A 15,928-nucleotide genomic window follows, 5' to 3' on the forward strand; every position below is an offset into this window, starting at 1 on the left:
AACAGACCTGGCCCTGGTGAGCACCTGGGGGAGTCTGCCAGAAGGCGGAATTACCCCTCTTGCATGTCAGGATTAAACATTCAAATATGCTCCTTTTTTGTTTACTTTCTGGGCCACGCCCAACGGTGCTCAAGGAGTACTCCTGGTTCTGTGCTCCGGGATCACAGCTGGTGGGGCTTGGAGGACCCATTTACGGGGTGGTGGCACTGAACTCAGGTTCGCTGCATGCTGGGGTTGCTCCTGGCTCTGCACTCAGGAATTACTGCAAGTGGGTCTGCTGTGCTATGGACCCAGCTCCCCGAGCTGCCACTTTGATCTCCTCTTACCAGCTTGATTTTGTCCTCACAGCGCAGGAGGTTGATCATCACTTGAAGATGCTGAGGCAAGTCACCTGTGGGAGCAAGAAGAGCAGAAGGTCACTGCCAACTACTGAGAGAAGGCTGGGAGGCCCAGGTGGCTCCAGCCTGATTCTCTCACCCCACGTTAAAGAATGTGAGGCGAGGATGAGCGAGATGAAGCCGGCTGCCACGGTTTTGAAAACTGTATTTTTACAGACAATTTCCAACTTTTTTTTTTCTCTTTTCTTGGTTTTGGGTCTCATCTGGCAGTGCTCAGTAGACCATAGTGGGTGCCCTGGATTCGAAATTAGGATCGTGGCAGCTGCAAGCTGTATTCAAGGCATGTGCCTTCCCTCTAGCCTTGCAACTATTTTAACACCTACTTAAACAGGGGCCTCTCCCACAATGCCCAGCCCAGCACAGCAGGCCTGACAGCTGGGGGCTCAGGTGGGAAGTGCAGTGCTTATGGGGCAGGGGGGGAGGACAGATGGGGCAGAGATAAAACTCAAGCCCTCACAGGTAAGGAAAGGTCTGCAAACGGAGCTATCACCCCAGCCCCTATGGGTTTTTATTTTTTTATTAATTTTGTTTTTAAATTTTGGAGGGGGGCCGCACTCAGCGGTGCTCAGGGCTTATTCCCGACTGCACTCAGGAATCACTCTCAGCATTACTGGGGTTGGCATTATGGGATGCCCAGGATCCAACATTGGCCGACTGCATGCCAAGCAAGTGCCCTCCCTGCTGTATTATGGCTCTGGCCCCCCTCTCTGCATCGTTTAAAAACAAACATAAAATTTGGTAAACACAACTAGCTTATACACTTCGCAGGGGAGGGGAGAGCTTACCAGGGAACCACTTTGTTCCAGGGATTGAACTCAGAGCTCCCTTCCATGAGACATGAGCTCAAGCCCTTTATGCCATCTCTTTTTTGGGGGAGGGGATGTGGTTCTGGAGATGGAATCTAGGATTTTACACATGCAAGGCCAAGTATTGTACCAAGAGCTCCAAGTTCGGCCTGCCCTGCATGTTTTCATATACTTTGGAATGCTTTTCTCTGTATTAGAAGGTTGCTCTGGAAAGGTGCCATCTGCAAGAAGGTGCAAGGCAGGACCATGCAGGAGAAGTTGTGTTTCTCTGATGCCTGCAGCATATCAAAGACCACCCCCTCCCCGGCCCCCCTCCACACACACACACTAAAGGCTCTGATTCACGGCTAAGCAGGGCTGTGAATGCAGGAGGTTTGGGAACAGGCAACACTTAGTCCCCAAATAGGGCTGCAATCATGGAGCCAGGAATAGCTCCTGAGCACTGTTGTCCATGCGGCCTAAAAGTCAAAGTAAACAATTACCCAATAGGTGCACCCTCAGAACCCCAGAAAGATCAATCTGCACCTCTGTGGGGTGAGCACTTCCAGCTGGGGAATGCCTTCTACCCAGAGGCCTACCCCTCGATCCCCTGCTCCCTGACAGGACTGGGAGCAGGGAGGTGCAGGCGTCTGCAGACAGGTGGACACATATCCCCATGGTCTCCATGTGTTCTGAGTGTCCACTGGGGGAAACAAATGCCCCAGAGATGACAAGCCCACTGTAGGGGGCTGGAGAGTCTCCAGCAGGTGGTCTGGCTGCTGTGAACGGAGTCTGCATCCTAGGCACAGAGGGAGCCCCAGGATGGAGCCGGAGCTGTGGAGTCCAGGAAAAGGCAATGGCCACTGATCCCGCCTGTGCCTGCCTGAATGCCACGGCCTGAGAGTACCAGGGCAGCTGGCGGCCCTGCTACCTCTCTGAGCGCAAGTCAGATTCCAATTCCGTGGGATGCCGCTGGCCAGCCGGACCGAGGGCCTTCACTGATTGGCTCTGCACTGACTTTGTCAAGCTTGGAGGGTGAAAACCATCTCAGACTGAGGGGAAGGGGACCTTTCACACCTAGTAACACAGGTGGAGTGTCTGGGTGCAGATGTAGACAATGGCCAGGTCCTTTACGGGGCCGCACCTGTGCGGGTCCAGAGCGAAAGCCTGCGTACAGAAGGCATTGTGGTGGGATGGGCAGCACCCCAAGTTCTAGCCTATGCCACCAAGGTTCTGGTGTTTGATACCCACTGTAATGGTGAGGAAAGGGAGGCTTTCTGGGTTTGCAGCACAGGGCCCAGAGGCCTTGGCTGTCTAGCTCCCAGAGACCACATGGCAGCTTCCGTGGGCAGGTCAATGATTTCTACCTTGAGCTTCACACACAGACGGGACATCCTGATCATTAAGTATCAGCCCATGGAAAGACTGATAGGGGCTTGGCATTTCCTATAAACATGGAGATCTGGGACTCTAACGTAGGCACTGAGATCCCAGATGGGGAGAGACTCCAGATCAGAGAACCATCTGGTGGAAGCCTGGCCCTGTCCCTGCAGGCTACTGCGCCTATGCTAGGGGCTCTTCCAGCCCCACAATCCTCACCAGGAGCCCTCCCAGCCTCCCCTGTCCATGGCCAGGCGATCTATGTGCAAATGTTTTCTGAACTGCTCTTCTCCCACTGCTCTGGTGGTTTCAGCTTCGGGTTTCTGATGGAAACCTGTTTTAGTTAGAGCTCGGTCAGCATCTCTTGGGCCTTCGTTCCCAGTAGGTCTGATTCCCCACTTCACCTCCTGTTGATTTCCAAAGCCAAAGCCACCAGAGAAGAACAGAGACTTCCAGCCCGTTGCGAGCTCTAAGGCTTACTGGAAAACTCCCTGAACATTCCAATGGCCTGCTGGAATGACGAGGCACCCAGACTAAGGTACACAGACAGCGCCTAAGGTGGTTGTTTGCTGGCGCACTTGTGATTGAGTCCCGCCACCACTCCACAGCTGCAGTGAACAGGAAGTCTGAGCCAGGGAAAACCTGGCCATCCAAGCAGAGTGCCTTGGCCCCCGAACTCTTCGGGCCCACTTCAGACCTGTGTGATCTGAAGGCAGTGGCCTTCTGGGGCCAGGGAGAAAGAGAGCAGTGGGAAGATGCTGGTCATGCAGGTGGCTATCCTAGGTTTGATTCCATACGGCCCCCTGAGCACAGAGTTGGCCAGAGCCTGACTGGGTGTGGCTCTCAAAGCAAAATAAAATAGGTAAGTAAATACAAATCATTTTCAACCCTCTCACGCTGGCCAGCTGGTGTACTTGTCTGGAGGGCCATGCTCCGGGGGGCCCTTGGGGAAGACCTGATGTACCGCATGGGCTGTGAGTGGGTAGCTGCTGCTCTCTCTTCCGCAGGCCCTGCCTGTCCACAGAGGGAAGCAGCCGAGGGAGGCCACGGGTCTTACCTGCATGTTTGTGGGGATGCTGCAGACTCCGCTGGCCTTGAGGGCTGTTTCCCTGCTGCAGAAAGAGGGCCGCTCCTTTCACCATGAAAAAGCTCTCGCTTAAGCTGGGGGAAAACAAACCAGAGCCCGTCAGACTGGAGCTCAGAGAGATGAGAGAGACATACTGCAGAGGAAAAGCTTAGGCTCACAAACGGCATCTAAAACACAACTGAGATAAAATTATGTATACATATATATTTTCCCCACACCCTATCTCTGCATTCAGGGGTCACTCCTGGTGGGGCTCAGAGGACCCCATGGGGTGCTGGGGATCAAACCTGGGTTTGTTGTTTGCAAGGCAAGTGCCCTACCTGCTGTGCTATCTCTCCAGCCCCTGGGACAAAGTCATCCTGTTGCTCATCGATTTGTTCGAGCGGGCACCAGTAACGTCTATCATTGAGAGACTTATTGTTACGGTTCTTGGCATATCCAATACACATGGGTAGCTTGCCAGGCTCTGCTGTGCGGGCTCGATACTCTCGGTAGCTTGCCAGGCTCTCCGAGAGGGGCGGAGGAATCGAACTCAGGTCGGCTGCGTGAAAGGCTAATGCCCAACAGCTGTGCTATCGCTCCTTTAAAAAATGAACAACAGGGGGACCACACCCTGCAGTGTGTGTGGGGGTGGGGGGCTTTGCAAGGCCAGGGATTGAGCTCAGAGCAAGGTCTTTCTGCTCTAAGGCTCTCACCATCTTCCTGGGACAGGTCAGCAGCTACTGACCATTTCACACAGTCCTCTTCCCAAACCCGTGCCCCAAGCCTGCTGCTGGAAATCAAGCTAATGAAACAATGCATCTGCTCCAAGCACCCAAGGTCTTAAGGGGAGGGGTGTGCCTGCCTGCGGGGAAGCTCTCAGGGCCAAGAGGCCCTTCCTGCAGGATATGATAAGGAACTTTACAGTCATACAACACCTTCTAAAAATAGAGAGCCGTGCTGATTGGGAGAGGGTGATTCACTTGTGAATGTCTCATGCCCTTCCCTTTGATCTTTGTTTCTAACTCCCTGACCTTTCACAATTTCTGGGCTTCTGGTGCTTTCCTCTGACATAGTCCAAGGAGGAGGCTTTCACTGTTGTTGCATTTGCTTGGTTGCATCTTGAGAAAAGGGGCTGGCAGGTGACCTGTGATTTCACTTAATCACAGTTGCTGTGTCCACATGTAGGAAAAAAAACAACCATAAACCATGAGGATGACTCAGTGAGTTTCTCAGCAGAATAAATTTTCTGCAGAATTAATCAGAATTAATCTTTCCTTTTTTTTTTGGGGGGGGGGTCATTTTAACTAACAAGAAGCCTTGTACTCAACCTAAACAAAACACCTTTTGAGCTGGGGATATGGCTTAGTGATCGAGCACTGGCCTTCCACATAAGCGGCCTCATTCGCACTGCATGGTCCCCCAAACAGCACTGGGAGAAACTCTCAGCACCGAGCCAGGAGTAACCCCTAAGCACCAGGGTGTGTCCCCCAAACAAAACAAAAACATTTACAAAAGCTTATTTTCACGAATTGGATATCAAAGAGGTTTTTATCTCACAGACAGGAGGCTCCTCAAGGAGCACCTCAGGCCCAGCTTGTGCAAGGCTGAATTCAACCCTGGCACGCAGGGCCCTGCCACTGCTTGCGTGACCCCTATGACATCCTCAACTGCCAATGACTCTAAGTTATCAGATGATGCCATCAGGGCCAGAGATATAGTACAGGGGTTAAGGTGCTTGTTTTGCAGACTGCAGGGGTCACACTCAACCATGGAGCTCCTGAGCGCTACTGGGTGTGGCCCAGGGACTCCTCCCCCTAAATACTGTCCACTCTGAAAATTACCTCCAAGGTTTACCAAGATCATTAGCAACTTTATAAAGGAGACTTGACTAACTACGATTATCTTCTTTGCATTTCTTAGTAGCTCCCAAATTTCCTATTTTGAGCAAATGTTAACTTTTTCAGCACTTAAAAAAAAATTTTTTTTTAAATTGATTTACCATGAGATACAAAGTTATTCATGACTGAGTTTCAGTCATACAATGTTACAACATTCTTCCCTCCACAGGTGTATGTTTCCTGCCACTAAGGTCCCCAGTTTTCCTCTTTTCTTTTTTTTCTTTTTTTAGGGTAACATCCAGCAATGCTCAGGGGTTACTCCTGGATCCGCACTCAGGAATTACTCCTGGCAGTGCTTGGGGGACCATATGGGATGCAGGGGATTGAACTTGGGTTGGCTGCATGCAAGGCAAACACCCTACCCACTGGACTATCGCTCTGGCCCTCCCTTCCAGTTTCCCTCTTGCCCCCCCCCCAACTTGTCTCTCTCCCTCGTCCCTCCTTTTCACTGTGGTTTGTGGTTTCCAATACCGTTACTGAAAGGTTATTATATATATATATATATATATATATATATATATATATATATATATATATATATAACTTTACCTCCTTTCAGCATTCAACACTGTGGGGGTGCGGGGTTTGATTCCAAGATCAAAACCAGACTTCCTACATGAAATTTAACCACTGAGCCACATTGCTGGCACACATTAATTTCTTTTTTAAACTTTGTGCTAAAGGGTCATTCCTACCTGTGATTTCTCTGAACATTAAATATTAATTTAAAAATAATTGCTCTATTGGGCTGGAAAGGGAGTACAGTGTAGGGTGCTTACCTCGCACATGGCCAACCTAGGTTTGATCCCTGGCACATGATGGTCCCCTGAGCCATCAGGGGTAATCCCTGAACACAGAGCCAGCAGAAAGCACTGAACACTGCTGGAGGTGACCCCTCAACTCCCCCCCCCCCCCAAAAAAAAACAACAAACTAAGTTCAGGTAATATGTTTATAATTATGTTAACATTTATGGTCTGATGCTGTAAGTTACTGCACCTCCTACAAAAGTGTTTAATAACACCCATAATCCTTATACTCCTTCAAGTTCAAATATTAACTTTCTCTTTACTTTTAAAACAGTACAAATGAACTAAGTTATGAAAAGGGAAAAGCCATTTTGTTATTCTTTTAATTTTGTGGAAGAAAGTTTAAATTATGGGAAACTGTAAGTCATTCACAATTAAAATACAATATGTTCTTGGGGCTAGAGAGACTGTATAGAGGGTAGGGTGCTTGCCTTGCACTCGGCCTACCGGGACTTGACCCCCAGTATCTCATATGGTTCCCAGAGCCAGAAGTGATTCCTGAGCTCAGAGCCAGGGGTAACCTCTGAGCATCTCCTAGTGAGGCCCCCAAAGTAAAATAAACAAAAAAAACACACCAAGGGTTCAAAGGGGAAACATCTCAGAAAAAGCAGCACCTTTCAGGTGATAGCAGAAAGCAGTGCAATTCCTCAAGAGAAACACGAAGGTATCTTTTGAAATGTGAGGAAAGCAAGGTGCCCTCTGCCTGAGACCTGGACGATGTCGAGTCTGCAGGAGGGTCCTGGGTACAGGAGCGCCGCTCTCTTCCACAATGCCAAGGCCACAGAGAAACCAAATGTTTCCTTGAGCAAATTCTCAGGCTAAAAATAGTGACCACTCATCGAGCAAGAAACCAGGCATGCCACACTCCACAGTACAGTTCTAGCCTGCTGTCTGCCATCCCAGTCCTCAGGGCCTTCTGCTGGGAGTCGTGTGTCTGTCTGTCTGTCTGTCTGTCTGTCTGTCTGTCTGTCTGTGGGTTCCCAGTGCCCAGGAACCCAAGGTTATAAATAGTGGTGGAAAGGAGAAGCTCCCCCTCCCTGCAGTCCCTTCTTCCTCTCAGTCATGGGGGAGAAGGGGTAGAGGGCAGAGTAGCAGAACCCACACTGTCCCCTCCTTGCCCCCAAAAGTCTGTCACTGTCACTGCTCCTTCATGAAAGGTGACATCTTTTCCCCAGCTCTTCTGTTTGACAGTGGAGGCCAGGCCCCCAGCTAGCACTTCTCAGCAAAACTTGCAAAAACGGCCCGGGGAGGCCCAGGTCCATGGTTGGGTGGAGGCACAGCAGGGCCACATCAGCCTCTTCTTCTGTTCAAGGTTTAAAAGAGGTGAAAAAGAGCAAGGTCATACTGACCATAAACCCAAGCACTCCGAATGGTGGCCTTTGCCTTGGAGATTACGGGCAGAAATTCCCCTCGGTGGTGGTGGGGAACAATGGGAAAGCATTAGGCGGCTTTTATCCCGTGATCACTGACAAAGCCAGCCTCCTCTGTGTGCCTGACAGGCTGAGAAATCAGTCTCCGCATCTGGGAGAAGTTGTGTGTGTGCGTGTGGGGGGATGGAGGGGTGTGGGCGCCCTGCGGGGGCCCAGGACATACTTCTGTTTGGTCAGGACAGTCACCAGGACTGCAGGGAGGCCCAAGGGCCTGGAATGAGCAAATAGGGGGGGTGGGGGGAGGAGGGGTGTCACAGCTGAGGCCTTTGAGAACCAGGAGTGGCTGCCCTCACTGCCCATGATAGCCAGTGCCCTCGGAGGGATGAGGGACGTGGACACACCTGCCCCACCACCCCCTGTCAGCGCTTCATGGGGCTCTCAGCCAAGGTTCCAATAGGGGCAGGACTCTGAGGCTCAGAGGCTCAGGGCACCCGACTGAGCGTCCTTCCTGGAAAGTCCTTCTTTCCAGGCAGGAGAGATAGCCCAGAGGCTAATGTGCACTTGTCCGGCCCCCAGCCCAGTGAGATCCCGGTCCCTAAGCCCTGCCTGGAGCCACCCCTGAGCACAGCTGGCTGAGGCCCCGCAAACCAAATAAAAACAAAGAAAGGCAGGCACTGGGTTCCTCCTCACCTGCTTTAGAAGGTCCTTGGGGAGAGGAAACAACAGGTCTCCACCCCAGCCCCTCCCATCTCCGAGCAGATGATAGGTGCCAGTGCCCCCTCAGGAGTCGCTGGAATCCCAACCACAGGCAGGAGCACAACAGAAACGTCCTCCAGTACAACCCCAAGAATCACCCCCAGGGTCGGGAAGTGGGCTCCGGGGCAGGGGCAGAGCATGCGAGAGGCCCTGGCTTTTGCCCCCGCCTGACCCCTTCTTCCACACTGCCTGGCTTGGGTACCCCCCATCCCCCCACAGTACCAACGACGACAACAACAACAGCAGCAAAGGGAAAATCATGGGGTTAAAAGCAAGCGCGCCCACTGCCTTCCCCTCCCGACCCCCTTCCTCAAGGTTTCCTTCTTCCTATCTCATGGAACAAGTTGCTTCTCAGATGCTGGCTACTGACATCTGGAAAGACGACACGAGGTGAGTTTCCACCAGACAACAAAACACACGAGAAACCTCAATCAATGCTCCTCCAAAAAACCCCAGCCCCCAGCGTCTAAAGTCTTCCAGAAACCGAGGCGGGAGGGATACGTACTGGTTTGCGCCGGAAACCTCTGAGCGGCCGGCCGGAGGGTGCTGGGGCCAGGAAGGAGAGGCCAGGGCTGCCAGGCGCTCTGCTCCAGCTGCACCCCCCAGCTCCGGAGGCTCCCCCTCCCTCTGCAGAGTCAAGCTGGGGTGCTCCTGCCCCCACTGGGAGAGCAAATGGCCCTGGTGGGACTCTCGTGCCCCCTGCTCTCTGAGTTATAAAGGCCCTTGTCCCTGCCTCTCCCATGAAAGCGGCCCATTCAGAAGGAGCGGAGCAGCTGAAGTTGCTCGAATCACTTTCCTCCCACGGCCGGGCTGGGAGGCTGTGGGCTTGGGGAACAGCAAGCGGGTGTGCACTGGAGACCAGGAGGGCAAACAGCTGGACGCCCAGCAGCAGAGCCCAGGCGGGAGGGACTGTTCCTGTCCAGTGCACCCGCTGCACGGGTTTCTGCTTCCCTCCTCACCACATCCACTCACCGGGCAGTGCCTGCCTTCGGCCATGGTGACCCGCATTTTCAAAGTTCTTTCACCTTCCCCAAATGCCCCAGTCACACCAGGCAGCTTGGGGGCTCCCTGAGGAGGCAGATGTTGGGGGCTGGGGAATTCAGATGGAGGGCCACCTGGTAGTTGCGTTGGGGAGGAGCTAGGAGTGCTTTGCATGAGTGTGTGCACAGACATGCGCGCCATGCGCGTGCACGCACACACACATATGTACACGTGTGCACACACCTGTGGGGACCAGGAGAAATGGAGGGGTCACCCAGTAGTTATGTTGGGGAGGAGCTAGGAGTGTTTAGCATGAATGTGTGCCATCAGGTGCGCACACAGTGGCTGTCACTGGCATTGCCTGGCAGCTGCTCCCCAGCCTGCGTGTTTGCATGCAGAGAGCCCCCCTGAGTGAACACACTTCCGGGAGGACAACAGTTAGAACCCAGAAGTAGGGGCTCCTGTGCATTTTCTTTCCTAAAAACTCTGATATATCCCAGCACTGCTTAGTTCCAGCGTTCAGAAACACAGCTACCTAAGGGCCAGAGAGGACAACTGTGCTAAGGCACTTGTCTTGCATGTGGCCAACCTGGATTCAATCCTCAGCATCCCACATGCATCCCGAGCACAGTCAGGAGTGACCCCTATTCACAGAGCCAGGAGTCAGACCTGAGCATTGCTGGGTGTGGTCCCCAAGCCAAAAAAGAGACGTGGTCAGCCAGGCTGTCAGAGGTGGTTCAGAAGCTCGACTGCTTCCAGGGACTTAGGTGCCAGCGTGCGTTGGTGCCAGGTCCGGTCTGTGCCCAACAGGTGCTCAGGCACAGGACTGACACGACTAGACTCTGGATGGACACAACTTTCCTAGCCTGGCTGTGCCGGTCCCAGAATCCCAAGGGGGTGGGGTGGCAAGGAGGGTGGGCAGTGGGATTCCCCCAGACTGTCAGCTCTGAGTGAACCCCAACACTGAGACACTTTCCTGAGACTCCTTTCCCCCAGCCAGGCCTCCTGCCTCCTGTGCACTGTGGTCCCTCCCACTGGAAGAGCTGGACACTCCGTCGTCCCAAGCCTGATTTTTCACAGACAGGGCCATCAGGGAAGCAACTGGTGCCAGCAGAACCCGCGCGTCACCTGTGGGAAGTCCTGAGCTCTGTCCCCAGCAACAAAATATAAAGGAAAGCTCATCTCTCAGCTCTTCCCCCTTCTGCCTCCCCCAGCCCCTCATCTGCATCCACCCCCAGAAGATGGGGCAGGTGGGCCTTCACTCATTCTGCTCCTACCAGGGCTGGCCTCGGCCGACTCGCATTCAGAAGGACTGCCCCCATGCCTGCTTTTCAACAAACTCCAGAGGCCCTTCTGATACAGAGCTAGGGTTAAGAACCTCTGTACTGGGGCCGGAGAGGCGGCATACAGTGGGTAAGAAGGCACTTGCCTCACACGCGCTGTCATAAACATACCTTTCCCCCAGTAGTCATAAACATACCTTTTCCCCAGTAGGCACACAGTAAATGTTAAACGTTTTCCGCAGGTCAAAGGGAACATAATCCCGAAGATGACCCCCATGAAATGCCTTGCCCCCCAGATGAATCATATCACAGGACACAAGGAAGGGTCAAAGCCCCTTTTTGGACCGAGCAAACAGGTGAGCAGGTTCCCGTCACAAGTGTTCTGACTGTAGAGATGTGCAGATTCCGAGAAGGGCCTGTGGGTGGGGAAGCAGGTCATTCCCGTGGCACACCCGCCAGCGAGAGGCCCAGCTGTTCACCTCAGTCCAGCATGCAGGGCACGAAGCCGAAGCCTACAAGATGCTGGCGGGGGGTGGGGTAGGGGGCCCTCACAAGCGCCTATGCTGGCAGGACATGTATTGTTTGGCCAGAAGGCGTAGGCTGCTCTCAGAGAGAAAGAATGTCCACAAGTATTTCAGACAGTAAGGGTCAGTCCCTGAAGCCAGTCCCTGAAGCCAGAGCACTCCACAGTGCTCCCTCATTGCGCGTGCGCGGGAGAGAGCACACACCAACAAGCACGAGTGGTGCTTTCCCGTTGCTTAAATACGACCCTGGCACACTGTGTACCCTGCACTGGCCCCATGTGCCTGCGGCCCCCAGGAGGCCTCCAGTCCCATCCACAGAGGAGGGGCTGGTGCTTCCTTCCTCCATACATCCGGAACCCCAGCATCTGAACCCGTTAAAACTGGTGGGAGGAATAAAGACTGCATTGTGTCAGAAACGCAACAGCAGCAAGACAACCTGGCCGGCCAGAAATAACTGGCTCATGAAGACGGGACAATAATCCCAAGAATGAGCTGGCTCTGTGGCCGTGTGCATGGCCCCTTCTCAGGCCTGCAGCCCCGTCGCAGTCCCTGGGGCTCAGCCCCGACCAGCCCCAGGCCCTTTCCCCAACCCCTGTCCCTTGACCCGCGGTCTGCACGCTGGTTGGTCCCAGCCCCGTCCACACACCCGGAGTCAGGCCACATCCCCCGAACCAAGAGTGATAGCTCAGTGCCACCACAGGGTAGTCAGCACAGGGCAGACACATGCCGGGCCTGCACTGCCCAGTGTGGTGGCCACCAGCCAGAGGTGCTGGCTGGACACGCCCTGTGCAGTGAATTGCTCCTTTTATTTCACTGAATCAAATCTTTCATGTGTGGCCTGCGGCTGGCAGTTATGACAGAGGACAACGCGCTGGCCCCAGCTGCGTCCACCCGATGACGAGTCACGGGGAGGACCCCTCGGCCTTGAAGCAGCTCTGCAGACTTCTTAACCCGAGCTCTGGTCACTGAGCCAAGGCCCAGCCTCAGCACTGTCAACGACCGGGCTCGACATGTCACCCATCTGGACTTCTGGTGATCATCTTCCAGGGGTCCAGTGCTTGCCACGCTATGGTTGTGGATGTTATTTTCTTTTTCTTTCTTTTTTTTCTTGGGGGGGGGTTACACCCAGCAATGCACAGGGGTTACTCCTGGCTCTGCACTCAGGAATTACTCCTGGCGGTGCTCAGGGGGCCATATGGGATGCTGGGAATTGAACCTGGGTTGGCCGAGTGCAAGGCTAACGCCCTCCCTGCTGTGCTATGGCTCCAGCCCCAGATGTTATTTTCTTTCCTTTTCTTTTTTTAACTTTCTGGGTCACAGCCAGTGATGCTTAGGGCTTACTCCTGGCTCTGAACTCAGGAATTACTCCTGCGGGGACCATATGGGATGCCGGGGACCAAACCCAGGTCAACTGCATACAAGGCAAACGCCCTCCATGCTGTGCTATCACTGCAGCCCCTTGGACACTGTTTTCATTCACCCAACAGCCCCTTGTCCCCCCTCCTCGCACACACCCCAATCTCAAGGAACTCAATGTAGGCCAGAAAAGTGCTTTATAACAAAGTCTTCCCTGTGTCAGCTCACACGCTTTCTCAGGCACTGTTCCTAGCACCTTGGTCTCTGCTCCACCCCCTGCCCATCCCTGTCGGGTCTGTGCTGCCTCTTCCCTGTCTCTGCTCTCAGCCTGCTGCCCATCTGCCAGGGCCCTACCTTCACCTGGATGCCTTCACTCTCCATCTCAGTGTCAAACCACGGGCTCTTCTCCCCAGTAGCAGCGTCTAGCACTTTCTCTCAATTGGCAGATGAGGAAACTAGGGGTTGGGTACTGACACGGGAACCCAAGCCCGCTAATTCCCAGGTCATGTTCTAGATCTGGATCTCCGCACCAAAGCACCAGCAATAAGGCGACCTTCTCACCGTCGTAAAGGGACATCAGCACCAGCAGTCACGGTCCATCATTTGGTGGTGGTAGCTGAGGTAACACAGTTTACCTCAACAGTATTAATACTGTTAGAGTATTATTACCTTTAAAGTACTGCTATAATGCCATTACAGTATTACTATATATAGCAATATTATTATCACAGCATTAATAATAATTAAACTTATGCTTCAGGCATCCAAGGGGATGTCCCCACACCTACCACCAAAGTGCCAACCTTCCCCCCAACACACACTGCCCCTGCCACACTCGCCTGGATTGCCTCTCGGCCGCTGACACATCAGGTGCCCAGCACATGCAGGAGGAACTGAACAAGGATGACTCACAGCAGCAACACAGGGCTGCCACCCAGCCCTGCTCTCCTGGCCCCCGGAACCCTCACCGCTGCACTTCTGGGCCTGGCACAGTGTCCCAGTGATGGCATGGACTCAGTGACATGCCACTCTGCAGAAAGTCTGGGGCAATGGGGTGAAGCTCATTGTGCACAGTGAGAAACCTAATACTCTGCACCCAGCAGTATTTCAATCCTGCAGAAACGGAGACCCAGAGGGGCAAAGTCTCTTGCCCAACTTCACCTGGCCACAAAATGCAGCAGCAGGAGAGGAACATGGGAGCCCAACTGTGCAGCCCAGCCCCTCTCTGGCACGTGACATGCTCTCGAGCACAGCCAGGAAGCCCATGGTGCCTCCCAGCAATTCAGAACTCAAACCTCACAGGCATGGGGCTGGGTTCCGGGAACATCTGGTCTGCGAAGTGGGGTACTCCAGTGGGGTGTCTGGTACAAGGGCTGAGGAGATAGGCTGGGTGCCAATGGGCACTGAAGAAAACAAAGAAATATCTTAGGCATTGTTGAGAGCCAGCTTTGAGACCTGCTAGAAAAGGGAGTTAGTTACCCAACATCTGGGCAGCTGAAAAAAATGTAGCCAAATAACTATTGGACCAAAAAGGAAATTAAAGAATAAAAAAAAAAATTCCTTGAAATGAACTAGAATAGAGAAACAAAGTATCAGAATCTATGGGCTGTGGCCAGACCTGATCTCTATTGAAAAGGAGAAAAAGTTCAAATTAGCAACCTAATGATGTCTTCAACACCTGGTGAAAGAACATGAGAATCTCAAAATTAGTGAAAGGAAATAATAAATATCAGAGCAGAAATCAATGCTATGGAAATAAAGAAAGCAATACAAAGAATAATTGAAACCAGGAGTTGGTTCTTTGGAAAAAATAAACAAGACAGGAAAAGCCTTGGCTAGACTCAGGAGGGGGAAAATAAAAAAAACAAGAAAATGCCCAAATAAATGGATCAGAGATGGGATCAGAAATCACAATAGATCCCCTCAGAAAATCAAGATATACTGAGTTTACTATGAACAACTTTATGCTTTCAAGTTGCAGAGCCTAGAAGACATGGGCAGATTGGTAGTCATTTAACTTTCCCAAACCAAGCTGAGAGGAAATAGAAAACCTGAACAGGCCAATTACAAAACAAGGCAAATGATTTTTTTGTTTGTTTTTGGGTCACACCCCGCAATGCACAGGGGTTACTCCTGGCTCTTCACTCAGGAATTACCCCTGGCGGTGCTCAGGGGACCATATGGGATGCTGGGATTAGAACCCAGTCGGCCGAGTGCAAGGCAAACGCCCTACCTGCTGTGCTATCGCTCCAGCCCCAAAACAAGGCAATTGAAACAACAATTAAAAATCTCCCCAAAACAAAAGCCCTGGATCACATGGTTCATTGGTGAGTTTACTATACCTTCAAAGGAGAGCTACTGTCTTTACTGCTGAAGCTGTTTCATACTACTGAATAAACGCAGGAACCCTTCCAAAGAGCTACTCTAAAACCAACTCTACACTAACACCCAAAGCTGACAGAGATGTTACTAAAGAAATTTTAGACAAACTTCCCCAATGAACATCAGTGCAAAAATCTCCAACAAAATCTTAGCAAAACAAATCCAACATCAAGTCAAAAAGATCATATAGCACGACTGACTGGGATTCATCCCCAGGAGGCCAGGATGGTTCAACAATGGCAAATCAATCAATATAATACACCATATCAGTAAATGGAAAGATGAAATCATAAGATCATATCAATTGATGTAGAGAAAGCTTTTTTTTTTTTTTTTTGCTTTTTTTTGAGGGTCACACCCGGAGATGAATCACCCCTGGCGGTGCTCAGGGGACCCTATGGGATGCTGGGAATCAAAGCCGGGTCAGCCGTGTGCAAGGCAAACACCCTACCCGCTGTGCTATTGCTCCAGCCCTGATGTAGACAAAGCTTTAAGCAAGATCCAACACCTGTTTGTGATAAAAACCCTCAACTAAATAGGGGTGGACCACGCAGTCCACCCAGGTTCGATTCTTGGCACCTCATATGATCCCCAAGTGCTGCCAGGAACGATCCCTGAACCAGGAGTAGGCTCTGCGCACAATGGAATACTATGCAGCGGTAAGGAATGATGAAATCATGCAATTGATGGCAACTTGGAACTGGAGGAAATCATGGTAAATGAACTAAGTAAGGAGAAGAACAAATGTAGGATGACCTCACTTATCTGTGATACACAGAATAAGATATTAGGAATAAGGTAGTAACTAGGATAAGGGAATACAAGGTGTCAAAGGTGGACAAACCCTTGGACCTAGATTATAGAAAGGACAAGGCCGGGGAAGGAGAGAATCTGGGCGGGGAGGCTAAGAAGAGGTGGACAGGAGGTAACAAGGGCAAA

General features: G+C 52.1%; 1 protein-coding gene across 2 annotated transcripts in view; it reads right to left on the reverse strand.

The window, feature by feature from the left end:
• Positions 1-15,928, reverse strand: part of SSH1 (slingshot protein phosphatase 1) — a 58,980-nt gene that overhangs the window by 23,939 nt on the left and 19,113 nt on the right. For both annotated transcript variants that reach the window (XM_055146980.1, XM_055146981.1), the window contains exons 3-4: positions 3,621-3,724; positions 327-391 (exon numbers count right to left, since the gene is read on the reverse strand). In XM_055146980.1, the coding sequence (XP_055002955.1) occupies positions 327-391; positions 3,621-3,724 (169 nt within the window). The remainder of the gene's footprint in view (positions 1-326; positions 392-3,620; positions 3,725-15,928) is intronic.

The sequence above is a fragment of the Sorex araneus genome, chromosome 9 (genome assembly GCF_027595985.1).
Source record: "Sorex araneus isolate mSorAra2 chromosome 9, mSorAra2.pri, whole genome shotgun sequence".
In the NCBI taxonomy this organism is placed as follows: Eukaryota; Metazoa; Chordata; class Mammalia; order Eulipotyphla; family Soricidae; genus Sorex; species Sorex araneus.